General features: G+C 36.8%; 1 protein-coding gene across 1 annotated transcript in view; it reads left to right on the forward strand.

Annotated features, from left to right (window-relative positions):
• Window positions 1–21,756, forward strand: part of ANKHD1 (ankyrin repeat and KH domain containing 1) — a 131,784-nt gene that overhangs the window by 49,388 nt on the left and 60,640 nt on the right. Inside the window, 1 exon segment of the mRNA NM_001203267.1 lies at window positions 3,747–3,856. Within this exon segment, the coding sequence (NP_001190196.1) occupies window positions 3,747–3,856 (110 nt within the window).

The following is a 21,756-nucleotide window of genomic DNA, read 5'->3' on the forward strand; positions in this document are numbered from 1 at the left end:
CAGGCTAGGGATAGAATTGGAGCTGTAGCTCCTGGCCTACACCACAGCCACAGCAACACCAAATCTGAGCCAAGCCTGCTACCTATACCACAGCTCATGGCAACACCAGATCCTTAACATACTGAGCGAGGCCAGGGATCGAACTCACATCTTCGTGGATACTAGTCAGATTCATTTCCACTGAGCTACGACGGGAACTGTATGTATTATTTTGCTTTTTAGCGCCACACCCATGGCATATGGAAGTTTCCGGGCTGGGGGTGGAATCGGAGCTGCAGCTGCTGGCCTAGGCCACAGCCACAGAAACAAGGGATCTGAGCTGTGTCTGCAACCTACACCAGAGCTTATGGCAACGCCAGATCCTTAACCCATTCAACAAGGCCTGGGATCAAACCCACATCCTCATGGATACTAGTCAGATTCATTACTGCTGAGCCACAATGGAAACTCCCAAGATATAATTGACATACATTATATTTGTTTTATATGCACAACATAATGATTTGTTATTTGTATATATTGTGAAATTATCACTCAAGTCTAGCTAACATCCGTCACCACACAGTTATACATTTTTTAAATTTGAAAATAAATTATTTTAAAAATAAAATTTATAAATTATTGATAAATATTTTAATATCTGTCTCTAAAAGAAAATCTCTTTAAAAAGTAACCATGGGGGAGTTCCCATCAGTGGTTAACAAATCCGACTAGGAACCACGAGGTTGCAGGTTTGATCCCTGGCCTCGCTCAGTGGGCTAAGGATCCAGCGTTGCCATGAGCTGTGGTGTAGGTCACAGACGCAGCTGGGATCCCACATTGCTGCAGCTGTGGCGTAGGCCGGCAGCTACAGCTCAGATTAGACCCCTAGTCTGGGAAGCTCCATATGCTGCGGGTGCAGCCCTCAAAAGACAAAAAGAAAAAAAAAAGTAACCATGGGTAGTTCCTCTTGTGGCTCAACGGTAACAAACCTGACTGGTATCTATGAGGATTTGGGTTTGATTATTGGCCTTGCTCAGTGGGTTAAGGATCCAGCTTGTGGCGAGCTATGGTGTAGTTTGCAAACATGGCTCAGATCCCACGTTGCTGTGGCTGCGGTGTAGGCCGGCAGGTACAGCTCCAGTTCAACCCCTAGCCTGTGAACTTTCATATGGTGTGGGTGTGGCCCTAAAAGAGACAAAAAAAAAAAGAAAAAGAAAAAGAAACCATGATAACATTTTCTTGGAGTTCCCGTCGTGGTGCAGTAGTTAAGGAATCCGACTAGGAACCATGAGGTTGCAGGTTTGATCCCTGGCCTTGCTCAGTGGGTTAAGGATCCAGCATTGCCACGAGCTGTGGTGTAGGCCTGCTGCTACAGCTCCAATTCGACCCCTAGCTTGGGAATCTCCATATGCTGCGGGAGCTGCCCAAGAAATGGCAAAAAGACCAAAAAAAAATTTTTTTTTTCTTAGCTAAATTTTTAAATTAATAATTCCATAGTGTCATTAAATAGCCAGTCAGTTTTCATATTTTCCTGATAGTCTTATAACTGGGTATGTGCATATCTAATCCCTTTTTCAAATTAGGATTCAAATAAGATTCATACAATAAGTATATATCAATGCATCCCTTAAATACCATTTAATTTTTTGGCTCCTTTTCCATCATTCTTTTCTCTTCCTGTGTAAGTTTTTGTTGAAGACCTGAAATATTTATCCTTTAGGTTTCCCAGAGTATGGATGTTGCTAACTGCATCACCACAATTTCATTTAACTTGTTTTTCTGTCCCTTGGATTTTCCATAAAGTAGTACTTAGATCTAGAGACTTGACTGAGTTCAGTAGGATGTATGTTTTGTTTTTAAAAGTACTTCATTAGTAGTATTTGTGTATTTTTTCAGGAGGTGGTAAGTGTCTGATTGTCTCTTTTTTGGGTAATATTATTAGGCATTGATGATTATTGCTTAGAGCCATTAATTCATTAGAGGTTGCAAAGTGGTAATATTCTAAATTCTCTTATTCCTTCCTTGTTTATTAAGAATTGATTATAAAGAGAAACTTCCTGAGTTCCCATATAGTCCACCTAGTTAAGGACCCAGTGTTGTCACTGCTGCGGCACACGTCGCTGATGTGCCACAGGTTCAATCCCTGGCCCGGGAACTTCCACATGCCATAATTGCAGCCAAAAAGAAAAAAGAGAAACTTCCCCATATCAACTCTTTGATTACTCTTAGGTATAAATTATTTAGGAATAGTAATATAAATGTTTGATTTTTTTCCCCCTTAGTCATCTCCCTCGCCCCTGCAAATAATGAAGTGGTCCCTTATTATCCTTCATTGATGAGCAATGAAGTGTTTTTTTGGTTTTGATTTAAACATCATTTTGAACTTTTAGATTTAAACATAAATATGGTGGCTATTACTCCTCATTCTTTTTGATATAAAAATTGCTGAAAGATGGGACAGTTTCACTATCTTTGGTCAGTAAGTTTAGCTCCTAAATCCTTTGGGTGTGACCTCATTATAGTCTCTTAATAGTTTCCTTGCTTTCTAACATAGCAGGGAGTTTCAGGCCCATCTTATACAGATTCGGCCTCAATCTTGGAGTCAATTATTTCTCTAAGAAGCCCTAATTCCATTTAGTAGGATATGTTACTTAGAGATCACAGTCTAAGCTGGAAATGCTATTTCTGCTTGGTCTTTCATTCTCTTTAGGCCTTTTTAGTTGATTAGAGTTAGGAATTATTTTCCTTACAGATAAAAATGCAACATGAATTCATGCCAATTCTGATAATTCAGAACCATATGATTTTACTTAACCTCAGCAATCTTTTATCTGTATTTTCTCTCAGCCATGCCCAGATTTTCACCCACCAAAGGATTATCACAGTAGCCATAGAACTGGTTCAGAATAGACACGAAAACTATCACCGTTATGATTTCTGAAAACTGATGGTTTTTGTTTTAGCTCTTTTATTTCTTAGGCTATATCTTAGTAGGAATGTATAGGCAGGTTATTATATTTTTTAATTGTTTGGTATAGTTTCTTTCTGTATTGTTAAAACATTTTTTAAACATATTTAAAAGAAAATTAAGGAGTTCCCATCGTGGCTCAGTGGTTAACGAGTCTGACTAGGAACCATGAAGTTGCAGGTTCAATCTCTGGCCTTGCTCAGTGGGTTAAGGATCCAGTGTGGCCGTGAGCTGTGGCATAGGTCACAGACGCAGCTCAGATCCCAAGTTGCTGTGGCTCTGGTATAGGCCGGTGGCTACAGCTCCAATCAGACCCCTAGCCTGGGAATCTCCATATGCCACAGGAGCAGCCCTAGAAAAGGCAAAAAGACAAGAAAAAAAAGAAAGAAAGAAAGAAAATTAGGATTCTTAAAATATATTTTGGGGGTTCCCATCATGGTGCAGCGGAAACGAATCCAACTAAGATCCATGAGGTTGCTGGTTCAATCCCTGGCCTCACTCAGTGGATTAAGGATCCGGCGTTGTCATGAGCTGTGTTGTAGGTTGCAGACATGGCTCGGATCTGGCATGGCTGTGGCTGTGGTGTAGTCTGGCAGCTGTAGCTCGGATTAGTCCCCTAGCCTGGGAACCTCCATATGCCGAGGTACGGCCCTAAAAAAGTAAAAAAAAGAAAAAAATATATGTATACTGTTATTTTCATATTTAGAATTTGTGCGTTTCATCAAATTACAAAATTGAATCATCAAATATACTTTTAAAATTTACAAAGTACATGCATAAATTTTTTGTTTGCCAGGTGCTAATGTTCATGCTACAACAGCAACAGGAGACACAGCCTTAACCTACGCTTGTGAAAATGGACATACGGATGTTGCAGATGTTTTACTTCAAGCAGGGGCTGATTTAGTAAGATATTTTAATTTAAAATATTTTTGTGTGAATATTAATATTCCTTTATTTTTAACATTTAGAAAACACTAGTAAAGAAGATTAATAGTTTGCATGCGTTGTATAAAATAATATTTTAAAAAATTTGGCTACTTGGGGATTTCCCGTCATGGCTTAGTGAAAACTAATCTGACTAGCATCCATGAGGACACAAGTTTGATCCCTGGCCTCCCTCAGTGGGTTAAGGATCCGGCATTGCCATGAGCTGTGGTATAGTTGGCAGACTTGGCTCGGATCCTGTGTTGCTGTGACCATGGTGTAGGCCAGCGGTTACCGCTCTGATTTGACCCCCAAACCTGGGAACCTCTGTATGCTGCAGGTGCGGCCCTAAAAATCAGAAACAAAAAGCAAAAAAATATGGCTGCTTGTTCTCGTTGTTGCATTTATTAAATATATTTGAAAGTAGTTTTTAAAAGGGCGTACTGTTTCTTTTCCTAGGTAAAACCATTCATTTGTTTCTTGCTTTCACTCCAGTCCCATTTGACATTTTTGATCCCTTTTTTACTGCCTTTTATTAGACATACCAAAATTCGGTAATATGTTTACTGAGTAAAAAACCTGTCAGATCTCTTGGAGTGATTTCTTTGGTTTTTCTAATTAATTAGACATTTGAAATGAAACTACTGTCATCTTCCTAACAATATTATTACAGCATTCTATTCTTTTTCTGTTCTTTTAGTGTCTTCTATTTTATCTTTTCAAAAGTTCAGGTTAGATGTCATGTTCATATGTGTAATAATTCTTACAACTGGGAAATTGTAAACAGTATCCCACTTCTTGCTGAAATTTGTGCTTTGAGTAATTTTTGTTTTGCAAGAGTACTTTAAACTGCTCTCTAAAGTTTGTCCTAAAATTCCTTTATGTATTTCTTAAAAATCTATGAGACATACATAGTTACAAATGTTATAGAAATTCAACTTTATTAATGTCAGTTATTTAGAAAGAAAGTGCAAGTATCATCTTTTAAACCATTTCTAATAACAAGACATTCCCCCCAATACCTGAGAACATTGTTGGAAAATAATTTTCGTTTTATTTTGTTTTAATTTTTTTTATTACAGTTGATTTACAATGTTCTGTCAATTTCTGCTATACAACAAAGTGGCCCAGTCATAAGTAGGAAAATAATTATTGACTAAAATAAATGTATGGTATAATTATGCTATTTATTTAATCATCACTTCTGCTAATACTAAATGTTGTAATGATAACACTAGCATTTATTCTCATTAATCAGGATCTACCCCATCAGTTACAATTTCTAAGAGGTATACTTTTTTTTGTTTGAAAATTATCACAAATTGGAGTTCCCCTTGTAGCTCAGTGGTTAACGAACCCGACTAGGAACCATGAGGTTGCGGGTTCAATCCCTAGCCTTGCTCAACGGGTTAAGGATCCAGCATTGCTGTGATCTGTGGTGTAGGTCACAGACACGGCTCGGATCCTGTGTTGCTGTGGCTGTGGCATAGGCCAGCGGCTACAGCTTTAATTCGACCCCTAGCCTGGGAACCTCCATATGCCACGGGAGAGGCCCAAGAAAATGGCCAAAAGACAAAAAAAAAAAAAAAAAAAAAAAAGAAAGAAAGAAAAGAAAATTATCACAAATATGTTAAGTAGATTTAATTATCTGCCTTCTTTATTTATCTCAGTCCATTTATAAGTGCTTTGGGTCATTATAAAAATTAAGAATCGAAGTATTTCATCACTTTAAACAAAGATAGGGTAGAACATAAAAGCTTAGATACTACAAGCAAAGTTTAATACTCTTACCCTCTAAACTCTTATCAGAATTCTCTCTTCTCCCGTTTTTTCATAGCAAAGTCCTTTCTTACATTGTTAAGGATCCAGCGTTGCTTCGAGCTATGGTGTAGGTCACAGATACTGTGGCTGTGGTGCAGGCCGACAGCTACAACTCTGATTTGACCCCTAGCCTAGGAACTTCCATATGCTGTGGGTACAGCCCCAAAAAGATAAAATAGATACAACAAATAAAATAAGAATTTATTATGAAATGTTTTTAAAGGGAGTTCCTTGGTGGCCCAGTGATTAAGGATCAGCCTTGTCTCTGTTGTAGTTCCCTGGCCTGGGAACTTTCATGTGTCTCAGGTGCAGCCAAGAAAAAAATTTTTTTTAATGTTTTATTTTTATAGTTTTCTGGAATTAGGTAAATTGTGATTAAACTTCCTCAGAAGAATTTCATTTAAGGAATGGATAGAAAGATTTGAATTTATCATTTTGTTTTACATTCAAAATATAAAATTTAAAAAGTGGCTCAGATAAAGATGCTAAGTACAAAGATCATACTGTTATTCTAATATAATTGTTTTTTCTATTTTGCATTCTACCTTTGCATGCATATTTACATGTAGTTTACGTGACATAATATACAGTTGTTTTCTGTTTTCTGGCTGTGTGTTCTGTCATAATCTTTTCTGTATTGCATATTCTCTATATTTATAACTCTTGCATAATATTCCAAGTTGATGAACTATAATTATTCACTTATTATTGAACTTTTGACTTGCTTTTTATTTTTAACAGTCGTAAATTATGTTAGATTTAATAATTTCATGTGTATAACTTTTTCTTTTTTCTCCTTTTGAATTATTTCATTTTTTAATTTTTTACTTTTAAAAAATATATTGCCTATTTCATGCTTTTGCTGTCTGTGGAGTGATATTTCAGTTTTAATATTAGTTCTTTTCCTGATCATAAAAAGCGATTCTTGTTCTTTATAGAAAATGTGAAAAATATGGAAAAAATGTAGTAGGTTTGAGATTTAAAACTTACAAATAAACTTTTCAATTTCAGGCTTTAGTATAAGCCAAAGGCAGAAAACAAAAAACCTAATCAAAACCCCAAAGTGAGTAAAGCAGGCAGATCAGTCCCTAAGTCCTGAGGGAAAAAATGATTGATAATTCTGACCTAAAAAGACAGTAGCATCTTTCTTGCCCTTCATCCTTTTTTACCCCTTCCTAGAATCTGTTGAGGACTATAGGATTTTTCTCCATTGGTTTGGAGATGGAAGGCTCTCCCCTCCCGTTGCGTGGAGTGGAGATGCGTTCCATTTCTGGCATCCCATAGGTATATTCTTGATGTCTACATTTGGTAGCTCTTGAAGGTGTTTTGTTTTGTTTTGTTTTTGTGGGCTGTCACTCATGGGGGCGGGGAGGGGGTACTACTTTTACCTTCTTCTTCTTCTTCTTTTTTTTTTTTAGGGCCATTCCCGTGGCATATGGAGCTTCCCAGGCTAGGGGTCTAATCGGAGCTACAGCTGCCGGCCTATGCCACAGCCACAGCAACACAGGATCCAAGCTGCATCTGCAACCTGCACCAGAGCTTATGGCAACGCCAGATCCTTAACCCACTAGCAAGGCCAGGGATCGAACCCACAACCTCATGGTTCCTGGTTGGATTCATTTCTGCTGTGCCACGTTGGGACTCCTGCCTTCATTTTAAAATAAGATTGTACAAGTCAACCTTTAGAATACAATCTGGATGAATTCTTCTGCTTTGTTAGATTTTTAGAGCTTAACTTTTACCACAATTCAAGATTTTGATATTAGATTTCTTTTAAAAGGAGCTTAAAAGCTGTTGTCTCATTCTTTAAAATATTCTGCACCAGAATCAGGATGTTAATTATAATTTCAAAAAAATATAATGCTACAATTTGGATTTCTTATATTGTTTCCTGGGATGAAACTGAGAGGTTTTAGGGTTTTTCATTCTATATACGTAGTAGGTATACTATATTTATTTATTTTTGTAGTAGGTATAATTTAGAACTTCATTTTAAAGGAAATCTATACCTTGTCTTACTTATAGCTTTTTAAAAAATCCACAGCCAGAACTGATGGTATACTTGAGCATTTTTAGGTAGATCTGCAAAATATGTGCATGTTCTAATTTGAAATTTAGTTATTTGAAACTTCATTTTTTTTCTTACTTTAAAAATATTTTAAATGAAAAATATTTATAGATATTTCCAGGGGAAAAAAGGCACTGAATATCCATCATATTTAGATTATGGATTGATATGTAACTTGTCTAACTTTGTAATAATGCATAAATTTGAATAGTCTATTATTTAAAACCTTGGACTAAATTAGTATTCTTAAATAAGCCATTTAAAATGTTCCTTTTGGGAGTTCCCATTGCGGCTCAGTGGTAACGAACCCAAGTAGTATCCATGAGGATGCAGGTTCAATCCCTGGCCTCACTCAGTGGGTTAAGGAGCCAGCATTGCTGTGAGCTGTGGTGTAGGTTGCAGATGTGTGTCTGATCCCTGCGTTGTGGTGTAGGCCAAAAGCTGTAGCTTGGATTCAATGCCTAGCCTGGGAACCTTCATGTGCAGTGGGTGTGGCCCTAAAAAGACAATGTAAATAAAATATTCCTTTTGGAAATCAAAAATTATGTGAAATGAGAAGTTGTCCATTAATTCCAGAGCTTTTTGAAAGTTCTCCCTATTTAGTATGTAGAATTGTTTTACCTACTCAGTAAGCAGAGAGCTTTGAACAAATCACCTAGTCCATATCTTCCTGCTATGTGCATCTCGTCACCACTATAAGGGGAATCACTGCATATGGAAATAAAGATTATTCCTTCATGTGTTTTCTTTTTCTCCATAGCCTTTTTGGTTTGGGGGCTCAAATTTGGTTTTAGGGTTATTCGGTGTGATTACAGGTATTATATGATGTAAATCTGTTGTAAGAAAGTTTGTATTAACATTAGCATTTGTAGCATACTTAAAATCTAAAAGAGGAGTTCCTAATGTGGTTCAGCGGGTTAAGAACCTGACTAGTGTCCATGAGGATGCGGGTTTATTCCTGACCTCCCTCAGTGGGCTAAGAATCTGGCCTGGCTGCTAGGTGCAGCATAGGTTGAGGCTTGAAATTGATGTTGCCGCGGTTGTGGCGTAGGCTGGCAGCTGTAGCTTAGATTCAGCCCCTTGCCTACGTAGAGGTGTGGCCCTAAAAAAAAAAAAAAAGTCTAAAAGAAAGGAGTACCCTTGGGGCATAGTGGGTAATAATGCATAACCCACTGATCCAGCATCGTCTCTTGTGGCACAGTGGGTGTAATGCATAACCCAAGATCCAGCATTGTCACTGCAGCAGCTTGGGAACTTCTACATGCTGCTGGTGCAGCCAAAAAAAAAAAAAAAATCTAAAAGAAATTAAAAAAAACAAAAACAAAAAACTGACTTTGGAAACTAACCTTGTTTCTCTGAAAAGAAATATATTATCAGTGTCCTTACAGATTTTTTTTTTTTTTTTTTTTTACTTTCCCACTGTACAGCAAGGGGGTCAGGTTATCCTTAGATGTATACATTGCAGTTACAGTTTTTTCCCCACCCTTTCTTCTGTTGCGACATGAGTATCTAGACATAGTTCTTAATGCTATTCAGCAGGATCTCCTTGTAAATCTATTCTAGGTTGTGTCCTTACAGATTTTTTAATGAACTCCTTCACCAGAAATAAGCAATAAACAGGAGTTCTTGTAGTGGTGCAGTGGAAACGAATCCGACTAGACACCATGAGGTTGCGGGTTTGATCCCTGGCCTCACTCAGTGGGTCAAGGATCCGGCGTTGCAGTGAGCTGTGCTCGGATCTGGCACTGCTGTGGCTGTGGTGTAGGGCGGCAACAACAGCTCTGATTAGACCCCTAGCCTGGGAACCTCCATATGCTGCCCGTGCGGCCCTAAAAGGCCAAAAAAAAAAAAAAAAAAGAAAGAAAGAAGCAGTAAACACCATTTAAAAACTGAAGTTGTTCCAGACCCATAGTCCTGGTGTCCTATATTATTATTACTCGAGACCATTTTCCCCAGTTACTGGCTTTAGACTGAAGGCAGAGTTTTAATATTTTATTCTTGTTCTCATTTCAGTAGTTTATTTAAGCTAAAGCACTTGTATGGCCTGATTTATTTTATCACAGTCCTCCAGCCCCCTCTTCACTATAACTTTTATGTTTAATGTGGTGGATTTGAATAGTTAACTATTAAACAGTATGGTTTGGATCATAAACACTGTTCTGCTTCTTTCTTTTTCTCTCTTGCTTGCTTTTAATTTTGACTTACTTTGTTTGTGTTTTCCTGGCTTTCATCCCAACCGTTTTATTGTTATAGAGATGATCGATGGCTATGATGACGGTCAGGTCAGAGTTTGCAAAGGCCCTAATGATAGTATGTTTAGGTGGCAATATTGTGTTGGCTAACATGGCAGCATTGTTTTGTTTTTCTGTTTTAAAAAAAAATGATACATATTTGTATAATAGAAGGTTTATTTTTATTTTTTTTCTTCTAGACTTTTTAATATATAATTGATGCATAGCACTATGTAAGTTGAAGATGTATAGCATAACAATTTAACTTAAACACATAATAAAGTGATTATCACAGTAAGTTTAGTGAACATCTATCATCTCATATAGACACAAAATTCATGAAACAGAAAAATTTTTCATTTCCTTGTGATGAGATCTCTTAGGATTTGCTCTCTTAACAATTTTCATGTATAACACATGGCAGTGTTAATTATATTTATCGTTGTATATTACCTCCCTAGTACTTATTTGTAATTGGAAGTTTGTTGAGAGTTGTTTTGATTTGGTGGTGTTTTTGTTTTTCAAACCATTTGTGAAAATAATGGATTCTTTCTCATCGTGTTGTGACATGTCAATTTCAGCAAGAAAGCTTTGATACATTTGTTAAGATAAAAAAATATCTGTCATCTAAGGAATTTCCTTCACATGTATTTGCCAATGAAGCTAAGATAGGAATGAGAGAAAAAATGATACATAAACCTGATAAATAAGTATTCTTTCCTTGTCTCCAGCTCCTTGCCTTTTATTTCTCGAAGAGAAACTCAAGTAGTATTTCCCATTATATTACAACTGACATAGGTATTATAGAAGGTAAATACATTCTAGTTGTGTTCATATAAAGAGATTTTGTGACCCACTTTAGCATGTTACAGGCCTGTGTTGCTATTCCAAAGTAGATCTAATAGAAGGAAGAAATATCTGAGGAAGGCATCCAAAATCCTATATTTGAATGGAAATCTAATGAGTGGCAAAAGCTACATCAGTTATGTAGAAAGAACTCAACATTAGAGATGCCACTGAACATTAGACAAGACACCTAAATTTTCATCATAGCCATCAAATCACTAATAAGTAAATACCTGCCTCAGTATTCTCATCTATAAAATGAAATCTAGTATTATTCTCTGCACTATTTTAGCAAGATCATGTAAATGTTCTTTGGCCCGCTGGGTGTCCTTGGGCAAATCACTTAGATTCCCTAGGCTTCTTTTGTTTTTATTCATCTCTCCTTTTTCTTTTCTTTTTTTTCTTTTTTCATTGAGGGGTTTGGACCAGAACATCTGTAATGATATGGCTTAAGATATCTAATTTTATGATTTTTAAAGAACAAGTTAACCAGCTACCTATTTGGAAGTATTAGGTGGACTAGATGATCTTGAGTGCTTTGCCCAAAAATGTGTAAAGTGCTATGAGATCTTTGACCAAAATGAAATTTTAAGGTAGAAGTCATAATTAAGAAGGATAATAATGTCTTAAATACATTTTTCTTTCTCTTAAAATCTTAGTGTATAGTAAATGTATCTTAAATTACCCCAAACTTTATTTTGGGTGTTATTTATAATTAATAATTAGATTTAGCTTATTTTAAAACACTTTTACAGATTATTTTAATAGTTAAAAGTTACTAGTTCCTGGAGTTCCCGTCATGGCTCAGTAAAAACGAACCCAACTAGTATCTATGACAATGGAGGTTTGATCCCTGGCTTGGTTCAGTGGGTTTGGGATCATTGTTGCCTTGAGCTATGGTGTAGGTTGCAGACACAGCTGGGATCCTGTATTGCTGTCGCTACAGCGTAGGCCGGCAGCTACAGCTCTGATTCAACCCTTAGCCTGGGAACTTCCATATGCTGTGGTGCCACCCTAAAAAGACCAAAAAAAAAGTTACTAAATCCTCAAGAACACAATAATTTGGTAAGGCAACCCCAATGAAGAATAATTTGGGAGTTCCTGTTGTGGCTTAATGGTAGTGAACCTGACCAGTATCCATGAGAATACGAGTCTATTGAACCCCTGGCCTTAGGACTTCCATATGCCAAAGCAAAAAAAAAAAAAAAAAAAAAAAAAAAAAGAGAGAGAGAGAGAGAGAGAATAATTTGGCATTATAAAATGCTAAATAATTATCTCTCCTATTCTTATTTATCTTAGCTAGATGATGTCAAAGAAGTAGGAATAGTTTCCTTGCCCTGGATTTTTGTTTTAATAAACTATTTCCTCAAGAATATAGTTTCTCCAGTTATCTTTGGAATTGTTCAATTATAACTTTATTCTTCTTTCCCTGCAGTTAAAGTTTATTTCAAGTAGTAGAATAAACTTGATATATCCTCCTCTTCTCATCTTATATGCCTTCAAACTTTTCAAAGCTCTGGCTTTTGAGTTTACATTGGCAGTGTCCAGTGAGAGGCAAAGATTTTAGAATTATCATTTTACTTTAAAATGTTTGCCACCCTGAAAATAGGGGTTTCCAGGGATGAGAGAGAACATGGTTTCTTTATGCTCATAATAAATCTGCTTTAGATGAAGTGAATCAGAAAATAAATAGAACCGGAGCTCCAGTTTTGGCTCAGTGGTAATGAACCCGTCCCTGAGGATGTGGCTTCCATCCCTGTCCTCGCTCAGTGGGTTAAGGATCCTGCGTTGCAGTGAGCTGTCGTCTAGGTGGTAGACGCAGCTTGGATCCCCGTGCTACTGTGGCTATAGTATAGGCCAGCAGCTGCAATTGATGGGTGTATTTCCATTTGATATGAAAGCAGTATTTAGAGAGTTCCCATTGTGGTCCAGAGGAAACGAATCCAGCTAGTATCCATGAGGACTCGGGTTTGACCCCTGGCCTCGCTCAGTGGGTTAAGGATCTAGCATTGCGGTGAGCTGTGGTGTAAGCCACAGATGTGGCTCAGATCCCACATTGCTATGGCTCTGGCATAGGCTGGTAGCTACAGCTCTGATACCATCCTGAAGAAGAGTGGTAGGTACACAGTGATACTGAGTAATAGGCCATATTGAGTAATAGTTGGTCCTATGCAAATCAGTTATATTTTTTCTTATTTTTAAACAGGTAATACCTTTACATGGTTCAAAATCCAGAGTATAAAAGTGTCCCATGGGTACCCAGTTTCCCCTTCTATTGGCAGTCAATTTTGTTTATTTCTTATATCCTTCCAGAAATATTTTATGTATGTGTAATGAAAAGCCACATATTGAGGAGTTCCCGTCATGGCTCAGTGGTTAACGAATCCGACTAAGAACCATGAGGTTGTGGGTTCGATTCCTGGCCTTGCTCAGTGGGTTAAGGATCCAGCATTGCCGTGAGCTGTGGTGTAGGTCTCAGACGCGGCTCGGATCCTGCGTTGCTGTGTCTCTGGTGTAGGCCAGCAGCTACAGCTCCGATTCGATCCCTAGCCCGGGAACCTCCATATGCCACGGGAGTGGCCTTAGAAAAGGCAAAAAGACAAAAAAAAAAAAAAGAACAAAAGTCACGTATTGAAAGAAACGCATACTCTAGGCACTATTTAATTCTTTGCATAATTCCTTACTGAAATAGAATTTTGGTTTTTTACTATTCTAATTTTCTTTCTAGTGTTGATCATACTTTTTAAAGGTTTATTATTTTTAATGTTGAAATAAAAATTGAAGCACTTTTGCGCCGAGTAACTTGAGTTCTTTGAATATGTCATCGTGATCTATCACTGATTTTCCTCCCTAACCACAAAGTAAGCTCTCTGACCCTGGGTGCTTTTCTTGGACTGTATTCTGCCAGCCATCTGAACTTTGGTGGGGCATTTTCTTAGAACAGTTGAGCTAGTATCAACTGGGTGATTTGGACATGGATACATTAGTCCTTCTGATTCTTAATTCTAGAATTTATTTCCTTTGAAATGAGATTTAATACGGACTTACCAAACTGATCCTTCAAAAGTTTTGTTTGTTTTAAGGTAAATATTATGAAAGAGAAATGTAGACTAGGTCTTCTTTCGTAAGTTTTTTTTTTTTAATTTAAGCAATATGTCATGTCTTTAGACATTGCCGTACACCCAAGCATATATATATGTAGGCTATATGTCTTCTTTGTGTAAATAGATTTACTACCACAAATACTGTTCTGAAACTTTTTTCTTTTTAATGCAATATTTTTCTGTCAATTCCTATAAATTTCTCATTCTTTTTCACAGGTACCCCGTGTTCTGTATAATTTATTGACCATTTATGTTTATACCATAAACATCTGGGTTATTATCGTTTTTAAATATTACAAATGGTGTTGCACTAAATATTTTTATGCATATTTACATATCTTTGCTACTTTTGTGAATATATCTATAGGGATAAATTCCTGGCAGTAAAAATGCTGGTTATCAGCCAGACTGTTTAAAAATGCTGAACCAGTCAACACTTCTGTTAACAGCTGAGGTCTCCTGATTCTTACATCTCATTAACATGAGTTAGATTTCTTTTTTCCTTCCTTCTGTCCTTTTTCTATGGTTTAATTTTCTAATCTCTGATCATAGTCCCCTTGATTGTTTCATCTAAAAAAGTCCCTGTGGGGGAGTTCCCATCGTGGCTTAGCGGTTAACGAACCTGACTAGGAACCACGAGGATGTGGGTTCGATTCCTGGCCTCACTCAGTGGGTTAAGGATCCAGTGATTCAGCGATTCAGCGTTGCCATGAGCTGTAGGTCACAGATGTGGCTCAGATCCTGTGTGGCTGTGGCGTAGGCCAGCAGCTACAGCTCCAATTCGATCCCTAGCCTGGGAACCTCCATATGCCATGGGTGTGGCCCTAAAATAGCAAAAAAAAAAAAAAAAAAATGAGGTCAAGGAATCTCAGGAAAGAATTCACACTGTGGCAAGAGAATGTGTTTCGCAAATATATAAAACTGTCTCACTGAAGGCTGTGGTGTAGGTCAGCAGCTACAGGTCCAATTAGACCCCTAGCCTGGGAACCTCCATATGTGCTGAGAGTATGGCCCTGAAAAGCCAAAATAAATAAATAAATAAATAAATTCCCTGTGTTCCAAGTAGCCCTATGAGCTGCTCACGAATTGTTTCCAAAGCTTTGGTGAAATATATAAAACAGAGATATAAAATTACTTCCTGGAAAAGTATTGAGATGTCATTTACAAACACAAATTTTGAAATGTTTTGTTAATTCCTTTAGAAAACAAACTGATTTTTTAAAAATCAAATAGGAGTTCCCATTGTGGCTCAATGGTTAACGAATCCGACTAGGAACCATGAGGTTGCGGGTTTGATCCTTGGCCTTGCTCAGTGGGTTAAGGATCCAGCGTTGCCGTGAGCTATGGTGTAGGTCACAGACGCGGCTCGGATCCCGCATTACTATAGCTCTGGCATAGGCCGGTGGCTACAGCTCCGATTCAACCCCTAGCCCGGGAACCTCCATATGCCACTGGAGCGGCCCTCAAAAGGCAAAAAGACTAAATAAATAAATAAAAACCAAAAATCAAATACTCAGACAATCTGTTGACTCCTTTCTGAAGAGGGAATTAATTTTCTTCCACCATAAGATTTTGATGAGTTATTTTGTTATTACATTGTCATGATTTTGTAACATTTACATGCTGTTTTATGACACTGTTTCTCTCAGTTGTTTAACTTTAACTGTATACTTAGGTGGATACAGCATTCACCTTACTAGTCTTTCATATTATGCAGCCTCTGATTTCCTCATTTCCTGAACTTGACTCACCTTTTGGCTGGCTGATGTCAGTCTTGTTTTGAATTTACTCTCCTCCACTATAAAAAGGAGTTCACATGTGCTTGCATTTTTGAGACTATTTTATGTTGTATTTATAAATGAATGTGGCCATATATAAAATAATTGAATCACTTATTTTTTACCCTAAAAATTCTAAGCCCTCTATTCTACTGTCTTCTGGTACTAAATATTTCCAAACCCTGTAGAATATTACCCTTTACTTGTCAGTGACTTCCTTTTCTCTGCCTGGATTATCATAAGATTTAAATCACAAAGGTTTAAGTATAAACTTTGTGTCTTGGTAGTTATTGTTTTATAATAGTTTTTCCTGGAAAACACTGAGTGCTTTCTATCTAAAGATTTTATTTGTCCTCTTTCTCCTCTCCTTTTCTTTATCCTCATCCTCCTCCTTCACTTTTCTTCTTTTTGCTTTTTTAGGGCCGCACCCATGGCATATGGAAGTTCCCAGGCTAGGGGTCCATTCGGAGGTACAGGTACAGCAGCCGGCCTACACCACAGCCACAGCAATGCAGGTTCCAAGCCGCATGTGTTACCTACACTGCAACTCAAGGCAACACCAGATCCTTAACTCACTGAGCGAGGCCAGGGATCGAACGCACAACCTCATAGTTACTAGTCAGATTCATTTCCACTGCGGCACAATGGAAACTCCCAGTTTTCTTCTATTACAACCTTGAACACTTCTTTTTCTATTGTTTTCTTCTGGGATATTTATTATCCATATATTGGATCTCCCTTATTTGTATTATCTTTATGTCTGATTATTTTTATTTCTTTGTCCTTTTCCTCTGTATTCTTCCACAAGCCCATCCACCAGGTCACTATATTTTCTGTATATTTGTTGTGTTTCTAATGTGGTTTTCATGGTTTCATCATTACTTAGTTTCTTTTGCTTTTCCAACTCTCTTAAATTTCCTCTTGCTGTTATATCACTTTGTTCAACTATTTAAAAAGTTTGTATTCTCTTGAATTAGTGAAAGCATAGGGGAATATTTGCCTAAAATTTGTTTCCATTTTTGTGGGAACATCTTAAAAGGTTCTCTATTGGATACTTTGTGCTTATTTATTCATATGAATGGGCTTGTTTTTGTTGAAAATCATAGGGGATGAGGAAGGGAGAAGTGAACTTTAATAGTATTTCAACTTCTTCAAATCATGTAGTTGTCTCTGAATACTTTCTTACCGATCTCTATAGGAGCACGTATCTCCTTAGGATAAGCACATCCCCTAGGAGGTTGGAATGACTTAGAGTGAAGCCTTTTCCGTATTTCTTCTATTTGGAGATTTAGTTAACCCTGCTGGTCAGTGACTGCAAGGCCTGTTACTATTTGTTCACCTGTCTCCCTGTCTCATCTTCAATTACTTTATCTCTTTCAGGAGTCTAGATCTAGAGAAAATACAAATACTCCATCTCTCAAGTTCTTTGAGTTTCTTGTTTTAGTTGAACAGTGTGAGCGCTAAATGCATTTATAGTGGGAGTAAGAGGTAACTATTTAATCATCTTAACAGTATATTTTCCCTACTTTTTCTCCCAACCTCTGATATTCCCAAATCTTTTGATCCAGTTAGTTTCCTTGTTTGGTTAGATTAGAAAGATACTGCTCTTAATTCTGTGGTTTTAGTTATATTTGGAGACAAAGGCATGAGTTCAAAAAATTTAGCAGAATTATGTCTGCATATGTTAAGATTCATATTGAAGTTATATTGTTAGAGAACCACACTGTCAAACCTTTAAAAATCATACTCTGCTTATGAGATTATGGTCTCTACGGATGAGAATCTTTTCATTTGAAGATCCTGAGTTAACAAAACCCAGCACCTGAAGTATCAGTCACCAGGTCTTCATGGCCAAATGTGATTTTCCTTTTTGGAATAAGATCCGTGAGTTCTTCTTTTTCCTTTCACAGGACAAGCAGGAGGACATGAAGACTATTTTGGAGGGCATAGATCCGGCCAAGCATCAGGTGAGGGTGGCCTTTGATGCTTGTAAGCTCCTACATAAAGAATAGATGATGTAGATAACCAGAACTCTGGATATCTCAATCCAGCCAAGAAGTTCCAGGACCCTGCTGGGTGACAAAGGAAATCCTCTTCAGTTGAAAAATGAAGTTCCAATAAAAAGAGATTGACAGTACTAGTAGTTTGCTTCCTTAGTATTCTTTTCATGTGGTATTCCTAAAAAAATCTCTTGGATGAAAATAGATTTTCTTATTCAGATAGTTCTTTTGTATTTTTGCTTATTGAGAGAGTGAAGATACCCTAGAGAGAAAGCCTCAGACATAAAGCCCTTTGTATTCAATTTTGTTCATCAAAAATCTGAAACTCAGATTTAGGGTGCTGTATTGGATTATTTTTTATGTAATCCTTAAAAAAACCAAAAACAAATCATTTAGTGAAACTTTCTCTATATTGTGCATTCCCTAATATCTATAAAATTAATATTTTTTTCTTAAAACCATCTCATGTAACCTCATTCTAAAATTGGTTTTAAGAAGACAAATACTTGTTCTTAAGCAAATATTTCTCTTTTTTTTTTGAAAAGATTTTTTTTGGAAAAAATTTTTTTGAAAAGATTTTTTTTGAAAAAATGTGTGGAACTTCACCTGATGGTTTTGAAAGTCAAGCAAATTTAATATCCATTGTATTCCAGAGGGATTTGTTTAAACTCAGGAGTAGTTCTTAATTTTTAAATTAGGAATAAGTTGTGATTGCATCACAATTAATAATTAAAATAAATTTTTCATTGTCAAGCCACTCTCAACCATAGTGCTGATTCAGTATCTTCTTTATTGGCTTTTTGAACAGAAGTTATATTCATTCTATTTTGAAGAAAGTAAATATATTTTTCCATAAAATATTACATGAAAATGTAAACTTTTACTGTTTACCTAATAGCTCTGGCTCCTATTAGGAATGTAAAGCTGAGTGTTATTTCAGATAAAGTATTTCTCTCCCTGGATTTGTTAAAGGAAATGTGATTATAAATCTGTCTTTCTAGCTGTAAGTTTCAAAACTTGGGATACTTTCTAAAATTGAGGTTTATAGCTGCACTTTTAGAGGTTCAGATTCAGCAGACCTGAAGTTTGGAGTCTGCATTTTAAATGATGTCCCAGGTGGTTCTCATAAAGTTTTCCATATTCCACACTTGGAGACATTGCTAGAATCTGTAGGTTATTCTGCATCATTGTTAAGTTCTGGGTTTTGTTTGTTTGTTTGTTTGTTTTTTCTTCTTTACTTTATTATCATTCTTTTCTGATCCAAAGTGAATAAGCCTGTTTTTTCTCTTTGTTATTTATGATTTTTAGAAACTGAGCTAAACACAAACCTTGAAACAGTGCCTCTTAATCTTTTTCCATCTCAGTTCTGCTGAGGGATATGAATCTGATCAGTAACAGATCACTAAGGTAATGAGTAAGATGCAGTGGTGAGTTGGAAGATTATACGCCCCCAGGGAGAGTGTAAGAATCCTTTAGTACATATATTGTATAAAACAGTGTCCTCCCCGCCCCCTTCTGATTCTGGTCCTTATCTTTAGACAATGTCCTCCTTCAACTCCAAGAAACACCACTTCTCTGATGTATTTATAATCTTTGATATATACTTTGGGTGCCCGTGTCTGATTTTAAAGGAAATCATCTTATTTTAAAGAAAGAAACCTTGGTTTAAAGTAAAAATTTATTATTTAAAGCCAAATAGAAAAAAAAAAAAAAAAAAAAACCTGCCCTTTTTTTCTTATAGTGCTTCTTCATCAGAACCAGAACTTTTTGGTGCATTTTTTATGGATAAGATTTTAGGAAGCTTATAAGCTCTGATGATCCACTTATCAAGAAACTTGAACTGTTAGTGATTAATTTACCTTAATAAACTATGATCTCCTACTTTTTAATTAACTTTTTATTAAGGGATAATATGTATACATATTTTAAATTTTTACTACTTAAATCTAGAAGACTTTTCTTCTCAGTCTCTGTAACTATCTGTGAAATACACAAAACGCCTAACACACCTTTTTTAAAGACCAGGTTCTTTCTTTCTAAATTATCATATGTTGAATGAGTCCTATCTCAAGGTTATTTAGATAAAAATAACAAATAAAGAGTTCCTGTTGTGGTGCAGCAGAAACAAATCTGACTAGTATCCATGAGGATGCGGGTTTGATCCCTGGCCTCCATCAGTGGGTTAAGGATCTGCCGTTGCGGTGAGCTGTGGTGTAGGCCGGCAGTTGTAGCTCTGATTCAGCCACTAGCCTAGGACCTTCCATATGTTTCAGGTGTGGCCCCAAAATGCAAAAAAAAAAAAAAAAAAAAAAAAAAAAGACTTCCAGTCAAGAAGGTAACATCAATATATTTTGCTACTCTACCTCTCTTCTATCATTTCACATACATAGATATAATAAATAAAATATGGGGTTAGAAACAAACTATACTAAAAATATGTAGCTATATTCAGAAATAAGATTAAAGAATTCTATGGACTGGAAATGGAGCCTGGATCCATAGCTGAAACTATAGGCCCAAGGAGAATAAAGCCTAAAAAGAAATGGCACTGGGAGTAAATGTTGTGGCTCAGCAGTTACCAATCTTACTAGTATCCATGAGGGGGATGTGTGTTTGATCCTTCGCTCAGTGGGTTAAGGATCCATTGTTGCCATGAACTGTGGTGTAGGTTGCAGACGTGGCTTGGATCCTGCATTGCTGTGGCCGTGGTGTTGGCTGGCAGCTACAGCTCCAATTCGACCCCTACCTTGGGAACTTCCATATGCCTCAGGTGCAGCCCTAAAAAAGACCCAAGATATAACTTTCATAAATAATGGGAAACTGAAAAAAAAAAAAAAAAGACCCAAGATAGAAAGGAAGGAAGGAAGAAAGAGGCACTTGGGGCTGAGATTTCATCTTTTTTTAAGGCAGTAAGGACTGAATACATCTTGCATGGAATAGACTGATCTTCTCTACTTGACTGAAGCAAGGACTGGTTCAGTATTGCCCTACCTTTGAATCAAGACAGGAAAAAATTCCAAGCAACTGCCCAGGGTTGCAGTTAGAAATGAGTTAATTGTTCTTAATAGAGAGAAGATGTAGGACAGCACTGTAACTAAGTACTTGGAGGACATAATTATTTGATTTAGCAAAACAGAAATAACTTCATGGGGTGAGAAACTTAAGTTGTGAAGGCAAGATCTGCTTCTGAAAGGAACCAGACTGAGGTAACTTTCAAACCATCTGATGAGAACGGATATGTTTGGAAATGGAAACAAAAGTAAAAACAACTCCGATACAAAATGAAGATTTCAAATAAAAAATTTTGAAGCCCAGAAGCAAACCTACGTACATCAAGAGAAATAGTCAAAATGCAAGAAAATAGGAGTTCCCTGGTGGCCTAGTAGTTAAGGATTCATCTTTGTCACTGCTGTAGATCAGGTTTGATCCCTGGCCCAGGAGCTTCTGCTTGTCACTAGGGGTGACACACACACACATACCAAAAAGAAAAAAGGACCAAACGAAAAGTAGCAACATGGGAGAATACAGGGCCAGGGATACTGAAACAAAAGAATTTGATCTTTTAGATTTTAAACATGCTTATTTTAAGCTATGAATAATAGCAAGGCAATGAAACAAAAGCTGATAATTACAAATGAAGAACAGATAAATGTGAAATAAAACATTTAAACTTTCAGGGGGAAAATGGAAATAACTCAATATATAGGATAAACAGTATATTGGACAGTTGACTAAATAATTGATGAATCAGATGATAAAATAAATAAGAATACAGCACAAAAATAAAGAGATGAAAAATGTGAAAGAGAAATTGAAAGGGGATAGATTGACATGCTCAACCATGCATTTGAAGTTACTGAAGATGAAGATGGAAATAGAAAGCAGAGGGGAGTTCCCATTGTGGCGCAGTGGAAACGAATCTGACTTGGAACCATGAGGTTTCGGGTTCCATTCCTGGCCTTGTTCAATGGGTTAAGGATCTGGTGTTGCTGTGAGCTGTGGTGTAGGTTGCAAACATGGCCTGGATCCTC

This window comes from Sus scrofa, chromosome 2, assembly GCF_000003025.6.
Source record: "Sus scrofa isolate TJ Tabasco breed Duroc chromosome 2, Sscrofa11.1, whole genome shotgun sequence".
In the NCBI taxonomy this organism is placed as follows: Eukaryota; Metazoa; Chordata; class Mammalia; order Artiodactyla; family Suidae; genus Sus; species Sus scrofa.